The following is a 27,397-nucleotide window of genomic DNA, read 5'->3' on the forward strand; positions in this document are numbered from 1 at the left end:
CTCTTGGCAGGCTCCAGCAACTAGTCTGCCAGATTCCACCTGGCCAGACCTCTGAAACTGAGCAACCTCACATCTGTATGATATGTACGCTACAAGTTCGAAACCTGGCAAGACTTATTCACATTTTTATCGATACATTAAATGGTCTCAAAGTTAAATGATATTGACCGATGCTATTGAGTGTTTGGCAATGGCAACATTGCTGTATTAAGAAATAAGCCTGATCTTCAAGGCCGTGATCAAGGTCCGAGGGAACAGTGCAGCAAACCTACAGTGAGTGTGTTTCCCTTCCTGATCTTATATATATATGTATATTTGTGTGTGTGTATATATAGTTTGTTATATATATATATAATATTTATATATATATATATATATATATATATATATAAATATATATATATATATATATATATATATATATATATATATATATATATATATATATATATTATATATATATATATATATATATATATCGCTCCAAGCTCCTTCAGAGACAGAATCTTGCTGAACTCCTGGCGGGTGCCTTGTAATAGTGAGGAAGGAACTCACTTTTAAATGCAGGCTCCGGCGCATGCAAAGTATATATGGTGCGTTAATCTGCAAGTCCTGTCTCAATTGCCACACTGCGTAAACGCCAATCAGGAGAGACATCCCTTTTTAAAGAAACGCAGCGCTGTACAAGAGACGTTTACACCTGGAAGCACTGAAGAAAGCCTACCGCTGAAACGCGTCTGCTAATAAAGGTGTTTTAAAACTTTCCCCCGAGTGCCTTTGTGTGCTATACTTTGCATGCGCCGGAGCCTGCATATATATATATATATATATTCTCTTTCAGTCCTGGCGGCGACGAACAGTCAGGCACAGACTCCGTGAAATTCTGGCCCAAAGTGTTTCATGATCCAACAAAGGCTAGACGCGTTTCAGCAGCGTACCGCCTTGGTCATTCATATAATATATATATATATATATATATATATATATATATATATATATATATATATGTATGTATGTATGTATGTATGTATGTATGTATGTATGTATGTATGTATGTATGTATGTATGTATGTATGTATGTATATATATATATATTTTCTAAACTCCGTTCCCAAATCCGCTTTGCCAGCAAGAAAGGATGCAGACCCAAAAGTAGTGCTGAAGCTATGTTATTTCGCCTGCACCTCCGCCATAACGCGTTTCACCCTGATCCCAGGGCTTGATCACATGACAGGGTTGGAGCATTTTTTTAACCCTTTATAGGTAGTCTGAGTGTTGGAGTGCGGTTTCAGTGCCGATAGATAATCTGTCCTTGATTTATCGTGATACTTTGACGTAGATGGGCTTTGTGGGTGAAGATGTGGAGCAGAATGTTGGTTTATACAAGATGGTCAAAGAACAGGCGCATGAGCTTTGTGGTGATGCCTCTTACTTCTGATATGACCTGGACCATGCTGGTGTAAAGCTTTTACAATCTGATGATCATTCCCTGTGGCAGGGCGGTGAGTAAGATTCTGGCGTTGGCATGTGTTTCTTCACCTACAAGACTACAGTAGTAAGTCGAATTTACATGCTACCCCTAGGGTTATGGCTTCACCTTCCACAAGGATTTGCTGCATCTGGATGGTGGTTGGATGAGGATCCTGTTCAGTCTCCAGTTCGCGTGAAAGGATTATTAACTGGATTTCCAGTTTGCAGATGGGGTGGTTAATGAAGGATGTTGTTACCTAGGATGTCATAGAGCAGAGGGGAGCATTGATTCCTGGGGCACACCGGTGAGCTGCATGATCAGCTGGGTGCCGTCAGTCTTGCGAGTCAAAGTTCAGCTTTCTGAGTGTGAGGATGCTGTCATTTTAGGTAGACCTCAGGAGGTGGTTGGGAGCCACAGTATAACCGTAATGACTGCAAGCAGGGAGAGGCATTTCAACATATACTTATGCCTTGCAACATTTTAGTAGTAGAACTGTGTGGTTAATTCTGTTGCAGGCTCCATAAAGGCCAATAAAGACATGCAATGACTGTTGATCACTGACAACGAAGGTCGTACCTTCGCCTTTACAGGGGCAGGTTCCCTCTTGCAATACACAGTTGAGGCCTTCAAAGTTGAACATGTTATATGAATGGTTTTCAAGAATTTGGAAATGGAAGAGAATGATTGGGTGGCGACAACAGATTCACAGGGTAATTGGGCCCAGACTTGTTGAGGTGAGTCTGTACCCTGTTGGCTTTTGTTGTAAAACTTTGCATGGATGCAATAGCATCTTCGAGTGTTTGTGTGGGTTTTCAGTGGTACAAGTATAGATGATCATGCACAGTAGTATGTATGAGGATCTCCAGTGCAGGTGCAGGTGCAGGTCAGTGATTTATCTGAGGTGTTTGTGTTCCTACATACAAGTAAGTGGGTTGTTGTTAATGCTAGTTACCCTAGGCATTTTGTCTCTGAAATTACTGTCGTTGAATGAAACTGATGGGTGAATGTATTTTAGTCTCAGGATATTTTGGTGTGATGATTGTCTGTCTTGTTTGGGGTTGGTACCAGGCTTCTGCTTGTGCTCATGTTAACTATTTCCCTTCTGCTCACTTTCGTAAGAGACCTACTGCCCCCATATGTGTATAAACACTCAATAAATACACACACAAATAACTGAAATGAGGATGTCATGTGTTTATCTGTGTCATTTGTGCGGTTTCCCGTAGTAGGGCTTTGTGTTTCTCTAACAGGGTCCACGCTGGTTTGATGGTTGCTGCAGTGGTGATCTGAGCTAAGAAAGGTTATCTATATGTTTTTCAGAGGGAAGCTGTAACCACCATGATCAGTTCAGCAGAAGGAACATGTTAAAGCTATTATAGATAAACCTTGAGTGGATAATGTAGAAGGCATCTTGGCTCGTCCAAGTAACCCGCTACTCCCACGCCAAGGAAAACGATGTTGGGCCAGCGTCTAACCACATTCGGTTTGCATTACATTCAATGTTATTGCCATTATTATCCTGTCTCGTCTTGGGATTAAATGTGCCTTGTACATATGTGGGCTTGGCCTGGGGCCCGAGCTGCCTTTAAAAAGACATCTGGTTGGCTATCTATACCTTCTAGATATTGAATTTGAGACCCTCTTTCTTCAGAGGCATCAGCCCCATAATTGGAAGTAACTTCGTAAATTAAAAGATTGGCTCAATGAGGCTTTTTATTATTTCATGGACTCCTAAATTAGGGATGGCTGGGGATATCACGTGGACGTTTAACTTCCTTTATGGTGCTTTAGAGACTTTATTGTGGTGTGTCCTTCAGGAGCACAACTGCCTGCACCTTCCCCAAGGAGTTCTTGTTCAATCCACCCTTATGTTTCAGATGGATGGTAGCCTTAATGACAAGCATCAGAATTTCACAGAAAAGAGTTCATAAAGAAAAAGGATGTAATCGTTAAAGCTAGAAAATAGCTGTAGGTGACCGATGCCCCAGATAATTCAAAGCGAGAAGCAACCTCAAAGAAGGGACTTGGGCAGACAGTTCAAACAGCGAGTTGCTTTCAAATCTACGCACCACAGCCCAGCATGAAATTGAAATCACTACTTGTTACCATCAACCCTGTTCTCTACTTTCAATCCCACACTGTAAGAAATGTTGAGACAGCATGATATCAGCTCTAACTCCTAGAGAAGGGAAAAACATGGGGCATATTATCAAGAAACGGCGTTAAAATGATCGCCGCTTTAGCGGCGGGAAACTGCTACTGAAGCGGCGATAATGGGCTTGATAATATGCCCTTGAGAATTCCCATATAAGCCCATGTTCTGGTGTGAACATGGGCTTCTATGGGAATTCTCAAAGCCAAAGCGGCGATAATGTTAACGCCGTTCTTGATAATATGCCCCCTTGTATCTTAGGTAAAGCCAGACTGCTGAAGCACTGGTTCTCCTGCCTCTTGATGAGGGAAATGTTCAACTTGTCAATCTTTCTAACTACACAGACTGAAGAGCATCATCCACACTGCTGCACAGGTCTTCAGAGGGCTGAAAAAATTCTACTCTCTCGCTTCCCCACCCCATCCTGACATGTTTGCATTGGTCACGCCTTCTTCACTTACAGTGTAGTTAAGGTGTGTAACATCATTTAATCAAGGCTTCCTGAAATTAGAAACTGTTCCAGCTTCTCAAAAGAAAATAGTAAATAAAAGGCTTAACAGTTTACTCTTGTACAGTTTTTTTTATTTTTCTTCCACAGCACAAACAAATGGTCAAAGAGGCAAGTGTATAAGGAACCAAATGGAGGAGAGTGGAAGACAGATGAAAGATACTGGTTGATTGGAGTGCACTCATTTGAATATTAGTATTGAGTGGAGTAGTTGATGTGATGGGAGGACCAGAGAAGGGTTGTGGAAGTGTGAGGAAAGAGGGATGAATCTGGAGGGATTGAGATTGTTAATGGATCTGACACTTCAGGCACAAAGTTAATGTTGCAAAGTTTGTAAAGAATCCGGGCAAAGGCTCTAAAGATTAGGTTGAACAGATCACTGAGTACTGAAATGCATTTTCCCTTCCTCGGGTCATTAAAGAGAAATAATACATTTTCAAAGGACAGTTTTATACTGAAGCCCAAATTACCAAGAGGAGTATGGAGGGTCATTGAGAGTTCTTGGATAAAATACTAGGAGGGCCATTTTCCATGGATTGATCAGGTAGACTGTCTTGCACTAGAGGCACCAAGCCTTCAATTACAATGAAAACATTGAAAGTGTGCATGTGAGGGCAGACCTTAAGATCAGCCTGGATGTCTTATTCTAAATACATTTTGGTTTGGATATAAAACGTAGGTGAAAAGGGGGAACATCCTTTACAACGCAACTTTTACAACGACTTGCGCTGGGAGGCGCTCTAGGATAGGGAATAGTTTCCAACACCTTCCCTACTATCCACGGGGACTGGAGTTGGAATAGTAAATTAAACTATTCACTATCCAGCGCCTCCCCAACGCAAGTCGTTGTAGCGACTTGCGTTGTAAAACTTGCGTCGTAAAGGCATGCGTTGTAATAGCATGCGTTGTAACGTCATACATCCGGTGAAAAGGATGGAGAGAGTATTGGCATATTCGAGAGGAAGATGACCTGGGTCATAGGGTCAAGGAGATTGGCTTACAAGATAATGTGAGTACGATTTAGATGTTAATTCGTTGTTAACACAGGTTGGGTATTTTGCTTGAAACATCTTAAATTTGATACAGTGGATTTCAAGTTTCTGCACTGAATTTAGTACAGAGGGTGTGCATTGGGCGATGCCTATACTCCGGTCCATAAAGTAGATGGAAAAGGAATTCTCGGGAGGAAAATTCCCCTTTTCCCAGGAGTTACAGCAGACCAGGAAATCCCTAATCAGCTGGTAACTTCCAATAGTGGCTAAAGGTTTACTAATGGGGACCTCACATTGAGGTCCTTAGAGAAGATGTTTGTGACTTGAACCACTGAGCCTCGCCTCAGCCAGCATCAGAGCGTTATACAGATTCAACAATTCTATTGATGGTCTTGATCAAAAATAGTGCTGTGTGGGGAAAGGCTGTGTTTGGAACTGGTGGAGGGTAGCCATGGGGAAATCCATTTTGGATCCTTTCAACAATATATTCCTTTTAATATTACAAAAGCGAACAATTCCGGGAGCTGTTTCCAAAGTTCTTGTGCATGAGATTTCTGAAGCATTTGTATTTTCTTAAAGAGTCACAATTAGAAGAAACCCTGCACACTCATCAGTGTACCCCAATTTATAAATAGCTAATCGAAATTCCACTGGTTAGTGTGATTGTGGATATCACTCTCTGCTCATGGGTGATACAAGGTCAAACACCATATGCACATATAGAAAGGTACGTGCGCCCCCTTTAAGCACTACTTCAGGTACTGCAAGGAGCCTCCACTCAATCAATATTAATCAATATTATAGTAGTTTCATTCCATTCCGCCTTAATAAGTAAAAAGTTCCAGTTTTCATGCATCATTCCTTTTATTAATGTTCCGTTTCTACAGTGTGGCCAACTTCCAGGTGTGTAACCACTTAATTCCTTAAATTCCATCATTAACAGATGGATTTACAATCCCGTGCTCCCCTCCCATGCCCGGGGAACATCCATTACGACGCGGTGTTTACACCGCACTACCATTACAACGCTGGTTTTACAACGCAAGTCGTTACCATGACTTGCGCTGGAGGGCGCTCTAGGCTAAGGAATAGTAGATTTACTATTCCAACACTTTCCCTACTGTACGTAGGCTGGTGTTGGAATAGTAAATCTTACTATTCCTAAGTCCAGCACCCTACAGCGCAAGTCGTGGTAACGACTTGCGTTGTAAAACCAGCGCTGTAATGGTAGTGCGGTGTAAACACCGCGTTGTATTGACATACAACCCGATGCCCAATGCATTTGGGGCCTTGGAGGCCTTTTGTCATAGAGAAAATGTACCTAACAAGTAGACCTATTATTATTGAATAGGAGTTGAAGGGAACGAGTCCAGGTTCTATCACAGGAGTGGCACACATGAGGCGGGTCCTCATTTGTCCTGAAGAAAAGGTGTAGGGGACACCTTGAAACATGTTGACAGGATGGTAGGGATTTTGATTACATAACAGTTATCTTTCCGCTGTCTACCCCCCTTTTTAGTGTACCAACTAGGAGCAGTAATAAAGTTTTTTAGCTCACTAGTTAGGTATTTTTAAATTTGCACAAATCACCACTCCACCATACACTGCTCAACACATAGATTCACAATCAGTGCTCCTACGTCTCTCGCAAGTCGCAGCACGCCCCAAGCAGTAGATGCTTGGGATGGCCCGATGATGAAGCATGTCACCTAGGGGCAACCCTGGGTGAGTGAGGGGACACAAGAAAAGACATTTTTCTTTTCAAACATAGACATACCGAAAGTCTGGGAAAAGTCTGAATAACTTTTTTTTTAGCTAGGTCCCCACGATCCATTACCCATGGATTTTTGTACTATAGTCTAAACTAAGGAGGTTGAACCTAGCCGTATCCTCCTTCTCCCTCCCTTCTGATACAGCTTTCTATACGTGCATATGTTGTTTTCTGAAATAGTGCCATAGTTTGAAAAGCAATGACATGGTTAGCATATGCATTCTTGTTGTGCAGAGGGTCTGTCTGTCAAGGAGCCTAATGTTTTCCCCACAACATTATGATTGTGAAGAAATTCTCTTTTTTGATTTCAACAGTTTTTATTAGCAAATTTTCATATATACATACAGTACAGTGATAGCATTGCCTCGCGGGCTCCGTAGGGGTTACAACGGGCTTGGCGGGCTACATGGTGGGCGTATATCACTCGATCGATTGTATATGCATGCTGTTGAGTCTTGTTGCACCCTTTTACAAAAATAAAGAGATGAAGAGAAGAGGGTGAAAGGAAAAAGAGGTGGAGATAGAGACAAGTACGGTTATGCCATGAAGAAATTCTCAATGTGGTTGCGAGAGATGTGTTTGAATTTGGTGGCAACAAGAATATCTAAGACTAGGTTGATTTTGTTGAATTGCGACTTAAGGGTATTAGCTGCTAAAAATATCAGAGTGGTGAACCTTCCTGGGAACAAGGGATTTTGAGAATTGGCCGGGTGATGCACAGCAAGAGCAGAAACCTATGGAATGACAGATTTCTTGTTTTGTAGCTTGGGCATAGGTACTTATATTAACAACATATGTTGTAGGTCCCTCCCTATCTTATGAGTGTTGTTTTTAAGTACTGTAAATAACAGGAGTTACCATTACACAACTTAATGATATTCAATTTCCTGATGTCAGTGCATGGAAGGCTGTCAGTCTTGTCAGGAGATGAATTCAGGCAGTAAGGACTTGAAAGCGGCTTACGTGATGGTTCGCCCAGGAAATGGGTGATGCATTCACTTGGTTGATGATGACAGTGTCGTTGGAATAAATGGTCATCAGATGACTCCACATGTGGAGACTTTGACTGACAGCCCGTCCACCAAAGTGCTATCTGTCAATAGAGAGCAGAACACTGCCCCTATTTAGGGTGGTCCTTCTGATGTACATTTTTCCTGTTCAGGACCGCCAGAGAAAAGCTCTTCCTACCAAGAGCAAGAAATGTGAGCCCTCTGAGCTGCTTGGGCTTGAGGGCCTCCTGAGTCCATTCAAAATTGAATCCACATAAAATCGAGAGTCTGGTCTGTGCTAGTTAGGTCTCGCTAGACGAAAGCAAAAGCGAAGCTTTTGCTGTCTATGCGAGACAACTTATGAGGTTACTTTTGGGGGAATGTGGACAGCAGACTGTCACGAGCTTTTTCTGGCCGAGATTTGACCTCGTGGGTGCGCACGTCCAGCACGGCGCCGTGCACGTCCCCTGGCACAGATTCCCTGAACACACACATGCACACGCAGGCAGGAAGGCACACACGCGCGCACCCCCCCTACTCTCCCCCCCGCCGCATACATCGAAGCGCTCATACAACCCCCCCCCGCCGCCGCCGCATACATAGAAGAGCCCCCCCCGGCCGCCGCCGCATACATTCAAGGCTCCCCTCCCCCCCAAGCCGCTGCATACCTACAAGCGCCCCCCCCCCCCAAGCCCCACTTACCGTCATTCTAAAGTCTTGCAGCCTCCGCGGGGCTCTCCCTCAGGCATGGGAGCCCCGCGTCACCAGCACTGCTTCTCTCCGTGGGCGCGTGCTTCCAAAGACGGAAGTCCCGCCCCATGGAAGGTTTCGGTTTCGCTGTCGGAGCTGGTTTATATTTACATGTTCCAAAACTATTTTTGTCAGAGTTGGGGAGGTGGTGTGATTTGAAATCGAGAAAGCCCAGGCACACAACCTTCCTCGAGGATGACACCGGAAAAACAAAACACATGAGAGAGGGAGAGACGACAGCGTTGGATTTAATTACCTCCTCTGCCGCAGTTGGGTTTTATCTTATCGTGCAAAAAGACCCAGGAATAGAAAGTTTCCCATTGCTCTGCAAAGCGAGGCTCGGGCGCAGACTGCACGAGGCGGCTGCAGGACTCTGGCGGGCGACGGCGCGCGCACAGGCGGAGCAGCAGCACCTTGTCTCGCGGGTGCTGCGGACCGCGCGCTGGCGCGCAAGATGTATTTTTATGATTTTATTTTTGAATGGAAGGCTCAGCCTCAGGTGGGAAGGCCTCGGTGAGATCAAGAGCGGAGTGCGGGTGCCCTGAGCCCGGGGCACCGGAGCCAGCTCAACCGGAGCCCGGGTACCATGCTGAAGAGGTGACTCAAAGTTCCACCCGGTGGGCCCGTCCCTGGATTTGGACCAGTGAACCCACCTCGCGACTGCCCCTGACGCTGGGCACAATGGAGGCGACGCACTGGCCTTGTGGAGCACTTCTGTCAGTACCGATTCTTCGCCGGGTACCGGAGCACCAGAACGCTCGCCCGGCCAGGCCGAGGTGGCTGGCATGACGGGGAGGAAGCCGCATGCGGGCACTGCCTGCTTTGGCATCGTCACCCGCAGATTTTGCAGCATTTTCCGGCACTTTCCTAAGTCCAGGTCTTGGTCGGAGGGCCTGCAGCTGCTCTGATCCCCGAGCCGCGAGCTGCGACCCCTCGGAGGTACGTAACGGCTCGAGACCGTCTCCACTTTCATATGCTGTTTTTTCAACCTAAACAAAAATGCCTTATAATATTGTACCATACTGTAAAAGTACATCACTTAGTTGGCTGCTATTAATATTTCATGAGCAGAAGTGTTTTCGAAACGCACAGTTCACTGAAATAGTGCAGTCTGTATTATACTCGACTGTATACTTCCCCTAATATTGCAGACGATAATATAGAGTATCGCAGCACAATATACTAAACTAAATTAAGTATGCATCACTGTGATAAATAAATATACTCACATAATACATTTCTAGTACATTTGTCAATGCCATGGTTATTATCAATAAATGGAGTTGAATAAAATTGTATGAAGAGCAATTCTACTAATAAATACGCATTCACACAATTAATACTACAGGGGACGTTTAACTTTAATACCACTATGCAGCAACACTGACAACAGGAAACCAATGTGGGCATATTTGATCCTTCTCGAAAGTAGTAAGCCCGGTACCACTGCTGGAACTTCAACTTGTGAACAGAAAGAGCAATCAACCTTTCATCCTTCCGATAGTATTAAAAAGGCTACCATTGAGTTGGCCAATATTAAACTCAAAACCACAATACATTAGCAGCAAGTGCAATATGAAAACAGGAGGACACAAACTCCTGTGTATAGTGGTGAAGGTGCGCCAACAAACACTCTTTGCTCAAGCAGCGAGGCATCTTAAGATGTCTGTTTCTCCACCCTCCAACTCCACCCTCGAACTCCACCCTCCAACTCCACCCTCCAGCTCCACCCTCCAACTCCAACTCCACCCTCCAACTCCACCCTCCAACTCCAACTCCACCCTCCAACTCCACCCTCCAACTCCACCCTCCACCCTCCAACTCCAACTCCACCCTCCAACTCCACCCTCCAACTCCACTCTCCAACTCCACCCTCCAACTCCACCCTCCAACTCCAACTCCACCCTCCAACTCCACCCTCCAACTCCACCCTCCAACTCCACCCTCCACCTCCACCCTCCAACTCCACCCTCCAACTCCACCCTCCACCCTCCAACTCCACCTTCCAACCCCACCTTCTAACTCCAACTCCACCCTCCAACTCCAACTCCACCCTCCAACTCCAACTCCACCCTCCAACTCCAACTCCACCCTCCAACTCCAACTCCACCCTTCACCCTCCAACTCCACCCTCCAACTCCACCCTCCAACTCCACCCTCCAACTCCACCCTCCACCCTCCAACTCCACCCTCCAACTCCACCCTCCAACTCCACCCTCCAACTCCACCCTCCACACTCCCCACTCCAACTCCACACTCCCCACTCCAACTCCACACTCCACCCTCCAACTCCACCCTCCAACTCCACCCTCCAACTCCAACTCCACCCTCCAACTCCACCCTCCAACTCCAACTCCACCCTCCAACTCCACCCTCCACCCTCCAACTCCACCCTCCAACTCCACCCTCCAACTCCACCCTCCAACTCCACCCTCCAACTCCACCCTCCAACTCCACCCTCCAGCCTCCAACTCCACCTTCCAACTCCACCTTCCAACTCCAACTCCACCCTCCAACTCCAACTCCACCCTCCAACTCCAACTCCACCCTCCACCCTCCAACTCCACCCTCCAACTCCACCCTCCAACTCCACACTCCCCACTCCAACTCCACACTCCACCCTCCAACTCCACCCTCCAACTCCACCCTCCAACTCCACCCTCCAACTCCATCTCCACACTCCCACTCCAACTCCACACTCCCACTCCAACTCCACCCTCCAACTCCACCCTCCAACTCCCCCCTCCAACTCCACACTCCCACTCCAACTCCACCCTTCAACACCAACTCCACCCTCCAACCCCAACTCCACCCCCCAACTCCACCCTCCAACCCCAACTCCACCCTCCAACCCCAACTCCACCCCCCAACCCCAACTCCACCCTCCAACCCCAACACCACCCTCCAACTCCACCCTCCAACTCCACCCTCCAACTCCACCCTCCAACTCCACCCTCCACTCCACCCTCCACGCCACCCTCCAACTCCACCCTCCAACTCCACCCTCCAACTCCAACCCCACTCTCCAACCCCAACTCCAACTCCACCCTCCAACTCCAACTCCACCCTCCATCACTCAGGGCCTCCACAGCATCACTCAGGGCCTCCACAGCATCACTCAGCGCCTCCACAGCATCACTCAGGGCCTCCACAGCATAACTCAGGGCCTCCACAGCATCACTCAGGGCGTCCACAGCATCACTCAGGGGCACCACAACATCACTATGCGCTACCAGAGCATCACTGAACGCCACAGCATCACTGAACGCTACAGAATCACTCCGCGCCATCACAGCATCAATCTGTGCAACCATTCAACTACAACTGGTTCAAATATGTTCGCTCAATGTTTCAAGCTTTATTACAAATGTCACAAAAAGATGTTAATATTTCACTTCTGATCTTGGATTTTCATCACAATAAAATACACTGAACATATTCTTCACAAAAGTTATTTACAAATGTTTAAGCTATTGCCATTATAAATTACAATCACTTTTATTTAAGTATTATTTATTAAAAAAAATTACAAGCCATTGTTATTTGTAATATCAATACATCTAAGTCACGTAAATACAAAACATGTTGCATTACAAATGCTATAGGTGTCACATTTGCGAAAGATATAACTATTGGCATTGTAAATGACAAAGCTATTAATTTAGCTATTTTCAAAACAAACACATAAATAAAAAAATTGTCATTTGCAAGACCAATAGCTCAAACTTTCCTAATGCGAGACCTATTGCATTGCAAATGCTTGTTTTTCTAAAGTTGTTAATTCCCATGCCTGCTAAACACTTGCACAGCTAAAATAATACATTTATGAGGTTTAAGACTACAGGAAAAATATTTTAGGGAGAGCAATTGCGATTCACTTGAAGATTTATTTTGAAAATGCAGATAAAGGAACTGAGTAGTCCTCTTGCCTTATAAGACATGCTTTTCGCGCTGTCTCCCGGTTCTTCTCTCCTCTGGCACTTAAACTCATCATGTCTGCCCTTGTGATCTCCCGGCTAGACTATGCCAACGCCCTTTACAACGGCATTCCGGCATATAGTATACGTAAACTCCAACTTGTGCAGAACCAGGCAGCTCGCCTAGTGTATGGCCTCCCTCGTTTCCATCATTCTTCACCATTGCTGAAGGCGCTGCACTGGCTGCCTGTCCGACAACGGTCTCTCTTCAAGACTGGTTGTATGGCTTTTCAGGCATGGCAGGGTACGGCCCCTGCCTTTATCTCGTCCCTGCTGAAAGATTACGTCCCTACTAGACAGCTCCGATCATCCTCCCAATCCCTTCTACAGGTTCCTCGTTACAATAGAAAGAAATGGGGAGGTTCCAATTTTTCAGTTCTGGCCCCTATTTTTTGGAATTCCCTCCCTGACCACCTACGCGCGACCAAACAATATTCCCTCTTCCGCAAGGGCCTAAAAACCTTCTTGTTTGCTCAGGCATTCCCGCACTAACTGTCCCTTTTTTCCGTTATCCATGCCTCCAAAAGCGCCAAGAAACCGACTGGTGTATGTTGCGCTATACAAGTTTTTTAAATTCAAATTCAAATTAAATTCAAATTTTCATTGTTTTCTTTGAAATCTCTCAAAACGAAAACCTAAGATAGTTGGTGAGAAAGTTTACTGTACTTGTCCACAGCAGGAGGTCACCGGTTTCTATCTTCTCATGCCCTATGTTTGTAGGGCTGGAATGACAACGCGCAGAGACCGCAGAGTTTTATCAACTTGAAAAAGTTCAATTTTTCAAGAGTTCCCCAGAACGATGAATCCCACACAAAAACAGTCCCATTCCCCCTGCAGTACCAAAGAGTCTTCAAAACATCGAGGAATCCAAAGCAAGCACCAATGAGGGACACGTTTGCAAAAAGGGTGAGCACAGAGGGGGTGTTCACTCACCAGCACCTGGGTACAACACGCTCCTTACCTGGGGTGCAGTTTCACTGTCGAGCTCACTGTTTTGGTTGGGACATAAAGGTATTTATTAAACCAGCTCTCAGGAAGCTCCATTTACGCAGAATAAAATTTGCCTTCATAGAAAAAATACAAGTCTGACTCTTTCGAATTTTTGCTGTGGGGATGTGCTAGACGGTGCACGTGCCCTACTGTTAAAGGGGTGCACTCAAGGATGCTTATTTTCAACTTAATTTACTAATCGTTTCTTGTTCTTGACTGACCCTGTACTATTTATTAAATGTGTGCCATAGCAGATTTTTCTTTTGTCTTTCATTCATAAATAAATTCTCCTTATAGCATGTTTCAAAAACGTATGAGAGGAGATGTGGCTTAAGGGCCAGAGTTGTTGTCTTTGGAACTGGGGAGACAGGTTCGAGTCCCGGCTTCGGCTCAATATGCTGTGATTTTGGGCAGATTAATATACCAGTGCCTCAAAAGAAAAAAAATGACTTGAATTTGTGTAATGTAATCTGGTGCTTCTGTAAAGCGCTCTAATGCCTGTGACCCAGGGTTGGCTATATAAAAACTGCACAAAATAAAATAATTAAATGTGCCACTTCCCACAAAGTTGTGATAAGATGTTGCTTTTATTTAGTGCTTTCTATGCCCTTCTTGCGGTTTCTTTTCTCTTTAAATAGCAGCTCCGAGCATTAACCAGTTTAATTGAAGATAATTTACTAACCTAAGAAGGACATTAGGCTGAGTTGACCTTTCAGACTTCCAGTGTGACCTTGAGATCACAGCAGATGTCAGAGGTGCAAGTTCACCTCAATGAGCCATCTTGCTGAACCGCTAATAAAGGCATGTCGGGGGCTACCATAAATTACACAGAATCATGTATGTGAATGCATGTAATGCAGATGAGTTTGTCCATTTTACACACTTCCTATTTTGCGACTCAAACAAATAGGTAACAGTAGTCAACAAGCATTGGTAATGCATTGGTTTCGCCAATGTGATGAATAAAAAGCAGTTTTTATCAATCATTTTCCGGGAAGAAGGAAAGAGCTCCCTGACAAGTAACAACGGAGTGGAGAGGATGTGGCGCAGCGGCCAGAGCTGCTGACTCAAAAGCTGGGGATCCCATTTCGAGTCTGGGTGCGGAACATTCTGTCATTCCGGGCAAAGCACTTAATCTCGCTGGGTGATAATTTGTGCTATAAACATCTGCTGCAAGTCCAGAAAGAGGTAAAAAATTGTTTCACCAAAGCAGATGTCAACAGTTTTTCGGCTACAGTAAATTGACAAGAGAAGCAGGTGGGAAACAAGCATGGGTAAAGGCAGGAAAATATGCTACACCAATAGAAATGGAGGAAAAGTAAGTGGCACGCACAGGAACCAATGAAAAGAAAGGAAAGAGAGGGGGAGGGATAGAACCCCCTTTTAAGTTTATATTGAGAACAATAGATTTCACAAGCGCAGCACAAGTGTTGTGCAGGCTAAACCTAAAAAGGTTTCCTGTGGAAATTGTTTTGTCCTTTTGGAGAAAAAATTTCCGAGTTTTTCAGGCATTCTCAAAGATTTCAGTTTTACAAACCTACTCATGCAGTTTTCCAGAAGTACTTATACAGGTAAAATTTACATTAACAGAATTCCCACTCTGTTGTCACATTTCATTTGCTTTTTAGTCTTTGTCTCTCAATAGTATTTTTTTCACCATTGATGGATTGGAAACCCTTTACCTACAACATCCAATGTTGGTTCCTTGAATCTCTCTTAAGCATGCCCATGATAGAAGTAAAGTTACATTGGGATTCCAGGGTGTGAAATAAATATACTTTAACATGCTTGTGAGTGTACCTACACTCGTTCATAGGACCTCTCTGGAACGTCCAAACATCACCACTAATCCTAAAACTGCAACTATCCATATTTCATATTAGAACATTGGAATCAGGGCCGGACTGGGAACCAAAACCGGCCCTGGCAAAGTGCTCGGCCGGCCTCCCCGCCCCCCGGGCGGGAGAGGGGCGAGCGCTTTGCCAGGGCCGCTTTTCCGCCGATTTTGTTACAGGGCCGATTTTGCAGCTATGCTGCAAAAACGGCTCTGCAACAAAAACGGCCCCCAGGGCCCAAAACCGGCCCCCACCCTTGCGGCCGACCGGGGGATTGCCCGGTGCCCACAACGGCCAGTCCGGGCCTGATTGGAATGTTGGGAGCTCCATTGCAGACAATGGAGTGCTCCCTGCTTCTACGGGCCGGTAAAGGCCCGCAGAGCAACATTCCAATGTTCTACAAAGGCTTCTCGATGTTCGAGGGGATTTATATCCCCTCGAGCTTCGAGAACCCTTTGTTTAATTTGTTAGAACATTCTGCCCTCTAGTGGCAGAATGTTCTAATAGCCTTATAGCCCTTCGTAGCAGGGCTATACAGCTATTAAAGTCCCGCTGTTTCGTTAAAGTCCTTCGGCTCGGGCCTTTAACGATTCAGCGGGCCTTTAATAGCCGGTATAGCCTGCTACGGCGGGCTATAAGGCTATATTCAATGTTTGATAGTATGGCCCATCATTCTTTAATGTATCAACGCATTGTGGGATTTTTTTCATGCAAATACATTCAGCAGAAATGGACAGGTGTTCTTCAGTGTATGTCCAAGGAAAAGTCCATGCATTTGCTGTAAAAAGTTTGGGGCTGATCCATAAAAGCATTTATGAATATGGAAAGAAGTACTATAGGAGTGCTCTTTCACAGACTTTTACACACCTTTGTGAATTGGCCCTGAAATGTCCAACTCCCTATCAGTAAAAGTGCAAAGAAGGCACAGTCCTTTATGTTTGTATATGCATGAATAATCAATGAAAATTAAAATGTTATTTATTCTATTCTTGGTTTTTGTGGAACATGCAAGAACCCTTCAAATAAGTTATCCCAAAGCTGCACCAAGCTAGGTTTTAGAGGGTGGCAAAATACTGTCGCAAAGAAACAAAAGGTGGTCTCTGCTGTTATCTAAAACAGGCTTCTCCAACGAGTAGCTCGTGAGATACTGGTAGCTCTGAGCAACCTGTAAGTAATCCTTTGTCCAGTCCAGCCTACCAAATTAGACGCTTTTCCTTGCCTGAATATGTGTATACAAAAACTGAAAAGTGTGTATTGGAGACAAAAATGTGTGAATGTTCAGAACTGATAAGCTGATGTTTCAATTTTCAAAATGTATGTAAAACTGTTATTTGAGCCATAAATCATGTGACGTCGGGGACGTTTATTATTAATTTTATTACATTGGTGTCAGGAGAATTTAAGCTATTGCCGTAATGTATCATTTCCAGAAAGGCACTTCAAAGCCTTTTTTTTCATCACTGCTTGTAATCCTGCCTGATGCCCTCAGGTAATCACTGTGGGTACTTTTACATGGGCTGACCGCTAATGTAATCTTGTCTGATATGGTCACTATTACAACATTAATGATATTAGTAGCTCGGGATGATTTTTTTTATCGAAAAAGTTGGAGACTCCTGATCTAAAACTACTAAATTTAATTTATAGTTAGAAGTTGATTCAGGAGGCAGGGAATTCCAGGCAATGGTTGTGAGTACCGAGAGGATCAACCTCCCAAGCGTGCCAGGTAGTAGTGAGTAACAAAGATAAGATTAGAAATTACTGGACGTAGAGATCTGTTAAGAACATACCACAGAAACATCCTACTCACAGTGCACTCGGTGAGTGCTTTGCGATGAAAACATTCCACTGTGAATAATCATATGTTGCTGGTAGGTAAGAAGTGAAGAGAGGCCAGGGGATGGTCCATGAAAAGGCGACAAAGCTGCATATTGTATGCACTGCAGTTTGTCTGTAAAGTAGGTGAGCAGACTGAGGTAGAGTGAGTTCACTATAGTCCAGCCTAGAAAATATTAGTGACTGGACCACTCTTTTCCTTTGGTTAGTGGGCAGGAGGTGTAAGACTTCTGGACAATGCACAGCATGTATAAGGAGGCGCAGGAGAGTTGTCTGTTTGAGCAATGAATTAAAGTTGAGAATCAAATCAAAAAGTCCAGGTTGCATCTGCATTAGGTTTTGGGGAAAACCAAGAAAGTGGTGGGTGGAATGCTTGATTTAATCTCAGTCAAAGCTGGGGACTTACTCTGAGACTTAATTCAGTCCATCCTCTTTTTTGCATAAGGTTTTGGGGTCAATTGGGGCCAATTCACAAATGCATGTAAGAGTAGCAAAAGAGCGCTACGGGAGTCCAACTCTACCCACCTCAATGCGCCTTTGTGAACAGGCCCTTCAGTTTTAGAAGCAGAAGAGAAGCCTTCAGTTGATGCATGATTTGTATGCAAAGGAAATATATTAAACAGATATTTGTGACATTTCACAAAGATCTTAACCCTACAAATGCAGCATGTGTTCAGTGCAGGCCTTCCAAAGTTATAGGGCCCAGCCACACAGGCGTATGCCATGTGAGTTACATAAATAGTAACTACTTAGGGCTGTGTGGGGTTGTAAACTCTTACTCATACTGACATTTACGACTTCTTTGTGAAACCAGCCCAAGACCACAATAAATTATTTTACCCCCTTAGATATTTAAGATGAGTTTGACAAAACTGTTGACTTGCTGGCATTTTACTAAAGCACCCAGAAAAAACAAATTGTATTTCTTAGCCTTCTTTCCCACACAGGGAAGATGGACCCATTCCAAGGCAGCACCACCCGTGCCCACCCAGATGCTCTACACCAGGGGGTCTTCAAACTGGGGTGGGGGTGGGCCCTTAGGGGGATCTCAAGTGATCTAGGTGGGGGGCCCCAGTCTCTGACCAAAAGAAACATTATACTGATGGAAGTGTATTTTTTTAAGCAGGAAATACATAAGCGGTGGTAATGGTTCTGTAATGGGCCCTCACTAACATCTTTTGTCATTGAAATGTTGGCTTGGGAGTATGTTTCAAATAGGAAAGGGCTCCAAACATTCTTCAAAATCCCACCCCCATTTTGTCAGCCTGTGGATATTTTCACATTAGTAAGGCCTGCCTGAGCAGAAAAGTATGCTTGCAATCATGTATTTGGTTGCATTTTTAAAATGGTATCAGAATTTATGTTTAAATAGGTTTAGTTTTTAAATAAAACGAAACATATTTACACATTGCCAATTTAATAGAATAATTGTGAAAAAGTTTGGGGGGGCAATGAATTTTATTTTTTCACTTGGGAGGTGCAGCATTAAAAAGTTTGAAAAACACTCCTCTACACTCTCTGCTGCAAAGCTTTCACAAACAATCTTGTGTTGTCCCCTCACTGTGAGGTACAGCTGGGTTCACGCACTGTAAATGTGTACACATATAGTTGCTAAGTGTTGCACACTCATCAGGGGGGCAAGGAGGACAGATAGAGCAGGGGGTGCTTAACGTAGTTTGGGACCTCCTTCTCCCTGCCCCATTAACCATCAGGATTATGAACCAGGAGGCCAGTGCTTGAGTTGTAAGGCTCAAGTCACATGTCAGGCACTGGCCTTTTGGTAAATGTATTTTTTCCAGGAGACAAGTCAACTCTTACACATAAGTTTTTCCTAACAAAAAGATAGGAGCCTTCGCCCCATGGTTACAGCATTATTTACCAAGATCACACAGCTTTTCCTGTAGAGAGACAAAGCCTGAATAGAGAACAGGTGGCCCTTTTGGACAGAAGCAACTATTTACCTGTGCAAAATATAAACCTCACAGCACAGCTGGAGATCAAAGACTGCACAACTTTTATTTTCAGCCTTCCTCTTAGATAAGGTTATTCTTCTTAACATGAAAGGCTGAGACGTTCTGTGAAAGCTGTTGTTCGTAACCAATTTCTATTGGTCGAAATGTTTAATTTTGACAGCTAACATTCTCTTTAGGTTTCGCCTGCGCAGTGCTTGTGAAAACTCTTGTATTTAATATACCTTAAAAGGGGGTCTTCTTGGTTCCCATTACCAAATTACTGTGTTCATTCGCTTTTGTGTGCAACATTTTTGTTTGTTAACTTCCCCTGGCTGCACACATTTACGCTACTTCTACTAAAGCTGTTCACACGGTTTGAGCCCCATTCACTGTCAAGATAAGATCTCTTCCCGTGGAAAAGGCAGACAGCTTCTAACAGTATGCTGGAAAGCTTTCCTTTTATTACTTAGCTGTGTAAAGCAGATGCTTTACCTTAGAGTGTTTGTGGCATTTCCTAGTCATGCCTCAGTTCCTTTCTTTGCACTTTGCAGGCATTATTGGATTGATTTTTTTCAACTTGATCTATTTGGTCATTATGATCACATTCTAAATGTTGTAATAAACATTGCATGTTAAAAATAAAGTTAATATACAAGAGCAACGCTATATTTTACTACTAAACAGACAACGACAAGTGCAGTTCACTTGCAGACAACCGGGTCATAATTTGAATGGAGCAGCAGGCGCAGTAGCACCGTCCCAAAAGCTCCAGTTACCCCACTAAACACCTAGTATTGCTATGTTTTATTCCTAACCAGGCAACCACTAATGCAGCTACCTTGCAGACAACAAGGTCATGATTTGAATGGTGCAGCAGGTGCAGTAGCACTGGGCCCAAACGTTGTCAGAAGTCCTCTAAACGCATAATATTGCTATATTTGACTAATAAACAGGTTTTCACAATTGAAGTTACCATACAATTAAAAGGGACTTGATTTGAATGGTGCAGCAGGTGCAGTAGCACCAGGGCCAAAAGTTCTAGGGACCCCACTAAACCCAGATTATTGCTAAATGGTACTACTAAACAAGACAGTCACACGTGCATAGCAGCCAATAGGGTCATGATTTGAATGATGCAGTAGGTGCAGTAGCACCACGACCAAAAGCTCTAGGCAACCCACTAAACACCTAATATTGCTGTATTTTACTACTAAACAGGCAGGCACAAGTGCAGTTATCTTGCAGATAACAAGATAATGATTTGAATGGTGCAGCAGGTGCAGTGGCACCGGGGACAAAAGCTCTAGGCAGCCCACTAAACATCTAATATTGCTGTATTTTCCTACTAAACAGGCAGGCACAAGTGCAGTTATCTTGCAGATAACAAGGTAATTATTTGAATGGTGTAGCAGGTGCAGTGGCACCGGGGATAAAAAGTTGTCATAACTCCTCTAAAGACCAAATATTGCTACATTATACTACTTAAACTGGCAGTCACAAATGCAGTTATCTTGCAGGCACTAGGGGCATGATTTGAATGGTGCAGCAGGTACAGTGGCACCACGTCCAAACGTTGCCAGAACTCCTCCAAACAGATAATATTACTATAACATCAATTATTTCTATTATTTCCCTCTTTCATTTCTCAAACTTTTGCTATTACTTGCCCACACTATACCACTTGTAATAGCACAATATATTGCCTTTTTTAACATAATCAAGAAATAATACTTTAACAGGTTTTCTGTAACTTATATTGTACTCAGCAAGCTACAACATACAACAACAAGCATTAGAAATGCAATCGGGCTCGGATTTATTTGAGTTTGAGCTAATGGCATTGTAAATGCCAATGTATTGTTGCTATGTGTTATGGAGTGTGTTCATGTGGTGTGTACTGCCAGTGATCTCCTTGTGAGTGTGAGAATATTGCACCGTTACTGCCTGTGATGTCCTTCTTGTGAGTGTGAGAAGCTTGCACCTCAGCTGCCTGTGGTCTCCTTGTGAGTGTAAGAAGCTTGCACAGCTGCTGCCTGTGATGTCCTTCGTATGAGTGTGAGAAGCTTGCACCGCTGCTGCCTGTGAGTATGAGAAGATTGCATTGTGCATCTCTGTGCTGTGCCTGTTCTTTGTAAGGGACTCTTGCTCTGTTGCTGCTGCTGCCTTGGCACAGTACCTGCTGTGAGTGTGTAAGGGAAGCTTGCACCTCTGCTGCCTGTGGTCTCCTTGTGAGTGTAAGAAGCTTGCACTGCTGCTGCCGGTGATGTCGTTCTTGTGAGTGTGAGAAGCTTGCACCACTGCTGCTTGTGATGTCCTTCTTGTGAGTGGGAGAAGCTTGCACCTCAGCTGCCTGTGGTCTCCTTGTGAGTGTAAGAAGCTTGCACAGCTGTTGCCTGTGATGTACTACTCACTACTCTACTCTACTCACTACTCTACTCACTACTCTGCACTCACTACTCTACTCACTACTCTGCACTCACTACTCTACTCACTACTCCACTCACTACTCTACTCACTACTCACTACTCTACTGACTACTCTACTCACTAGTCTACTCACTAGTCTACTCACTACTCTGCACTCACTACTCTGCTCACTACTCACTACTCTGCTCACTACTCACTACTCTACTCACTACTCACTACTCTCCACTCACTACTCTACTCACTACTCACTACTCACTACTCTACTCACTACTTTCTACTCACTACTCTACTCACTACTCACTACTCTGCACTCACTACTTTACTCACTACTCTACTCTACTCACCTCACTACTCTACTCACTACGCTACTCACTACTCTACTCACTACTCACTACTCTACTCACTACTCTACTCACTACTCACTACTCTGCACTCACTACTCACTACTCACCTCACTACACTACTCACTACTCTACTCACTACTCTACTCACTACTCTACTCACTACTCTACTCACTACTCACTACTCACTACTCTACTCACTACTCACTACTCTACTCACCTCTCACTACTCACTACTCTGCACTCACTACTTTACTCACTACTCTACTCTACTCACCTCACTACTCTACTCACTACGCTACTCACTACTCTACTCACTACTCACTACTCTACTCACTACTCTACTCACTACTCACTACTCTGCACTCACTACTCACCTCACTACACTACTCACTACTCTACTCACTACTCTACTCACTACTCACTACTCACTACTCTACTCACTACTCTCTACTCACTACTCACTACTCTGCACTCACTACTCTACTCACTACTCTACTCACTACTCTACTCACTACTCTACTCACTACTCTACTCACTACTCACTACTCTGCACTCACTACTCACCTCACTACACTACTCACTACTCTACTCACTACTCACTCCTCTACTCACTACTCACTACTTTGCACTCACTACTCACTACTCTACTCACTACTCACTACTCTACTCACTGCTCACTACTCTACTCACTACTCTGCACTCACAACTCACTACTCTAGTCACTACTCTGCACTCACTACTCACTACTCTACTCACTACTCTACTCACTACTCACTACTCTGCACTCACTACTCACTACTCTACTCACTACTCACTACTCTACACTCTACTCACTACTCACTACTCTACTCACTACTCTACTCACTACTCTACTCACTACTCTACTCACTACTCTACTCACTACTCTGCACTCACATCTCTGCACTCACTACTCTACTCACTACTCTACTCACTACTCTACTCACTACTCTACTCACTACTCTACTCACTACTCTACTCACTACTCACTACTCTGCACTCACATCTCTGCACTCACTAATTTGCACTCACTACTCTGCACTCACTACTCACTACTCTACTCACTACTCACTACTCTACACTCTACTCACTACTCACTACTCTACTCACTACTCTACTCACTACTCTACTCACTACTCTACTCACTACTCTACTCACTACTCTGCACTCACATCTCTGCACTCACTACTCTACTCACTACTCTACTCACTACTCTACTCACTACTCTACTCACTACTCTACTCACTACTCTGCACTCACATCTCTGCACTCACATCTCTGCACTCACTACTCTACTCACTACTCTACTCACTACTCTACTCACTACTCTACTCACTACTCTACTCACTACTCACTACTCTGCACTCACATCTCTGCACTCACTAATTTGCACTCACTATTCTGCACTCACTACTCACTACTCTGCACTCACTACTCACTACTCTGCACTCACTACTAACTACTCTACTCACTACTCACTACTCTACTACTCTACTCACTACTCTACTCACTACTCTACTCACTACTCTACTCACTACTCTACTCACTACTCTACTCACTACTCTGCACTCACATCTCTGCACTCACTAATTTGCACTCACTACTCTGCACTCACTACTCACTACTCTGCACTCACTACTCACTACTCTGCACTCACTACTAACTACTCTACTCACTACTCACTACTCTACTACTCTACTCTACTACTCTACTCACTACTCTACTCACTACTCTACTCACTACTCTACTCACTACTCACTACTCTGCACTCACATCTCTGCACTCACTAATTTGCACTCACTACTCTGCACTCACTACTCTGCAGCCAGGCATGAGAGATTTAAAAAAAATGTGCGGGGTCCGTCTTTACCCCGAGACAGGTGCAAAATGGAGAAGTACAAGAAATATACTCAACCCACACTTAAACTTCAAACTAGGTAATTTCTCGCTCATTTATCAGGTTCGGTCAGCTGAAATCTTAGCAGGGCGGGCACAGGTTTGAATGTGCAGTTTCTCGCTGGTTTTTACTCAGTAGACAATATATTTATGTTTAAAATGTTAAGACCGTAACTTTTTGTGCGGGTTTATAGGTGCATGTGCCATAGGTGATGTAGACTGCCCCATACCTGTGTGAGTGATGCTTGCAGTGATGCAGTCTGCTCGGTACCTGTTGTGTGAGAAGCTTGCACCAATGCATTCTGCTCTGTACCTGTGGTGTGTGAAGCTGATGCAGCCTGTCCTGTACCTGTTGTGTGTGAAGCTTGCACTGATGCAGTCTGCTCTGTACCTGTTGTGTGCGAAGCTGGCACTGATGCAGACAGCACTGTACCTGTTGTGTGCGAAGCTTGCTCTGATGCAGCCTGTCCTGTACCTGTTGTGTGTGAAGCTTGCACTGATGCAGCCTGTCCTGTACCTGTTGTGTGTGAAGCTTGCAGTGATGGATACTGCTCTGTACCTGTTGTGTGTGAAGCTTGCACTGATGCAGCCTGTCCTGTACCTGTTGTGTGTGAAGCTTGCAGTGATGGATACTGCTCTGTACCTGTTGTGTGTGAAGCTTGCACTGATGTAGACTGCCCCATACCTGTGTGAGTGATGCTTGCAGTGATGCATTCTGTTCTGTACCTGTTCTGTGTGACGCTTGCACTGATGCACCCTGTGCTGTACTTGTGCCTGAAGCTTGCACTGATGCAGCCTCTACTGTACCTGTAGTATCTGAAGCTTGCACTGATGCAGTCTGCTCTGTACCTGTGGTATGTGAATCTTGCTCTGATGCAGCCTGTCCTGTACCTGTTGGGTGTGAAGCATGCACTGATGCAGACTCTGCTGTACCTGTTGTGTGCGAAGCTTGCACTGATGCAGACTGCACTGTACCTGTTGTGTGCGAACCTTGCACTGATGCAGTCTGCTCTGTGCCTGTGGTATGTGAAGCTTGTACTGATGCAGACTCTGCTGTACCTGTTGTGTGCGAACCTTGCACTGATGCAGACAGCACTGTACCTGTTGTGTGCAAAGCTTGCACTGATGCAGACAGCACTGTACCTGTTGTGTGTGAAGCTTGCACTGATGCAGACAGCACTGTACCTGTTGTGTGCGAAGCTTGCACTGATGCAGTCTGCTCTGTGCCTGTGGTATGTGAAGCTTGCACTGATGCAGATAGCACTGTACCTGTTGTGTGTGAAGCTTGCACTGATGCAGACAGCACTGTACCTGTTGTGTGTGAAGCTTGCACTGATGCAGACTCTGCTGTACCTGTTGTGTGCGAACCTTGCACTGATGCAGACAGCACTGTACCTGTTGTGTGCGAAGCTTGCACTGATGCAGACAGCACTGTACCTGTTGTGTGCGAAGCTTGCACTGATGCAGTCTGCTCTGTGCCTGTGGTATGTGAAGCTTGCACTGATCAGACAGCACTGTACCTGTTGTGTGCGAAGCTTGCACTGATGCAGCCTGTCCTGTACCTGTTGTGTGCGAAGCTTGCACTGATGCAGACTGCGTCGTACCTGTTCAGTATGCGAGAGTGCGACTTGCGCTGCTGGGCCTCTGCGGTAGCTGTAGGTGTGTGTCAGTTGAATTGCTGCTGCCTGTGCAATACCTCACCTATGTGTGTTTGTATGTAACGTGTGCACTCGTCTCCGCTGCATATGGTGTTGCTCCTAGTTCATGCGAGGAACTATGCAATTCTGCCTGCCCCAGTTGTACCGCACCCCTGCTTTCAAGTGTAGTTGTGCTTAATTTCCTAACCAAGGAATCCTACTGCCGCCGTGTGGCAGGATGAGAAACTGTTTTCAAACCACAAAAGCGGTGTAGTGTTCATTCTGTGCTCTCCGTCAGCTGTTTGTGAAACCACGACCACGGAAGCCATGTTCTCCAATGTATTATTTGGCCATTCGTGGGCGCACGCGAGGAGCCTCGAGGTTGGGTTCGAAGCGCCTCCCTCCATTATCCGATGGCCTATTGAAAAGATGCGGACATGACATTGTGTTTAGATTGCACTTATATAGCGCTTTCTACCCCTGACGAGGCGTCAGTCACGCTCCCTGACCCGTGCACCATGCTTACACCACTCCGGTATTTTGTGCAGCGCTGTCCAACCAGCGCCAGGCACCCGAGATGCCCTCCCTTGTAACCAGCATTAAAACTGTTGGGATTCTATTTATAAATGTATGCAATGATCCTTATCAGATATAAACCACACATTCATGAGTATGAACTTGTACTTGTCACTGCACAGCATCGAGGCGATGCAGAGACCTACGTTAAAGCATGCATGTTTTTATAAATATTCAGCCCTACAGTGAAACGGACATAAGGGAACAGAAATGTTGCTTTAACGAGCTGTGCGCCACCAGTTCGTTAGTGAGCTGAACACTTTACATATGCCAATTGATAAAAAAAAATCAAACTATGACCGAATCAACAAGAATATTCAGCAAAATTAAGCACACTTCAAGAAAACATTCAACACTTCCTATAAAAAACAAGAACTACAGTGTGGACGAGCATGTATGAGTCATCTTCTGTGAGCCTCGCCTGCTGCCTCTCGTCATTTAACATTGAACGCGCTCACCGCTGTGAACGCGTTCGCATCATCTGGCTTGCATTACACGGGCACTCTGACAGCTCGTAATTAAGATTAATCACTCTGCCATGCTCGTTCTCGCACACAAAATGCCACATCGGGCACGCGTACATTACTTACAGCCTATCACTTCAAGGCTACTACATACACAGCACAGGGAAGACGAATCACTGACCAGATGCCAGAAAACGCAAAGGAATGTGTGGAATTCCTCTCACCAAGGCCCTAAGGATACTTCTTCTTTTTTTTCTTATAACATTAGGATCTCGAAACTCCTCCCCCAGGGGGAGGAGTCCGAGCCCTAAAAACAGCTTAATGTTGATCACATAGGCAAAACCTAATGCATTTACCAATGCTTGTTTTTTTCTGTCCCATTTTTACAGGTGTAAGTCGGCCTCTGGACCTCAACCCCCTACTCTGGTGACTGTCTAGGAAGAGATGGCTGCTCAGTAAGTGACATGTTCGACTTAGACAGTATATACTCCTTTCACCCCAGGGCCTTTTTCACTCCTGCTCAGTCATCCTTTTCAGATGGATAATTGGAGCTCTATGTCTCTTTCTCAGAATCAAGGGATGATAAAATGCTTTACAGACACGTTTTGGAAAATGTATTTCTGAATTCATTGCACGTTTTAACACCTATTGTTTATGTTTTATTACTGAATGAGCATCACATGAAGTGAGCCTGTTTTCTCAAATTAGGGCCTAGTTTGACTTAAGAAGTCACGCATTTCATCTGCAAGTTAATTTAATTGTGTTTAAAAAAAAAGTTGGGCTTTGCCTCCCAAGATTAGGGATCAAGGCGCC

General features: G+C 44.6%; 1 protein-coding gene across 1 annotated transcript in view; it reads left to right on the forward strand.

Moving 5' to 3' along the window:
• LOC144784828 (collagen alpha-4(VI) chain-like) overlaps positions 1–27,397 on the forward strand; it is a 509,156-nt gene that overhangs the window by 42,303 nt on the left and 439,456 nt on the right. Inside the window, exon 2 of the mRNA XM_078663887.1 lies at positions 26,974–27,039. Within this exon, the coding sequence (XP_078520013.1) occupies positions 27,029–27,039 (11 nt within the window). The 5' untranslated portion in view covers positions 26,974–27,028. The remainder of the gene's footprint in view (positions 1–26,973; positions 27,040–27,397) is intronic.

The sequence above is a fragment of the Lissotriton helveticus genome, chromosome 10 (genome assembly GCF_964261635.1).
Source record: "Lissotriton helveticus chromosome 10, aLisHel1.1, whole genome shotgun sequence".
Classification (NCBI taxonomy): Eukaryota; Metazoa; Chordata; class Amphibia; order Caudata; family Salamandridae; genus Lissotriton; species Lissotriton helveticus.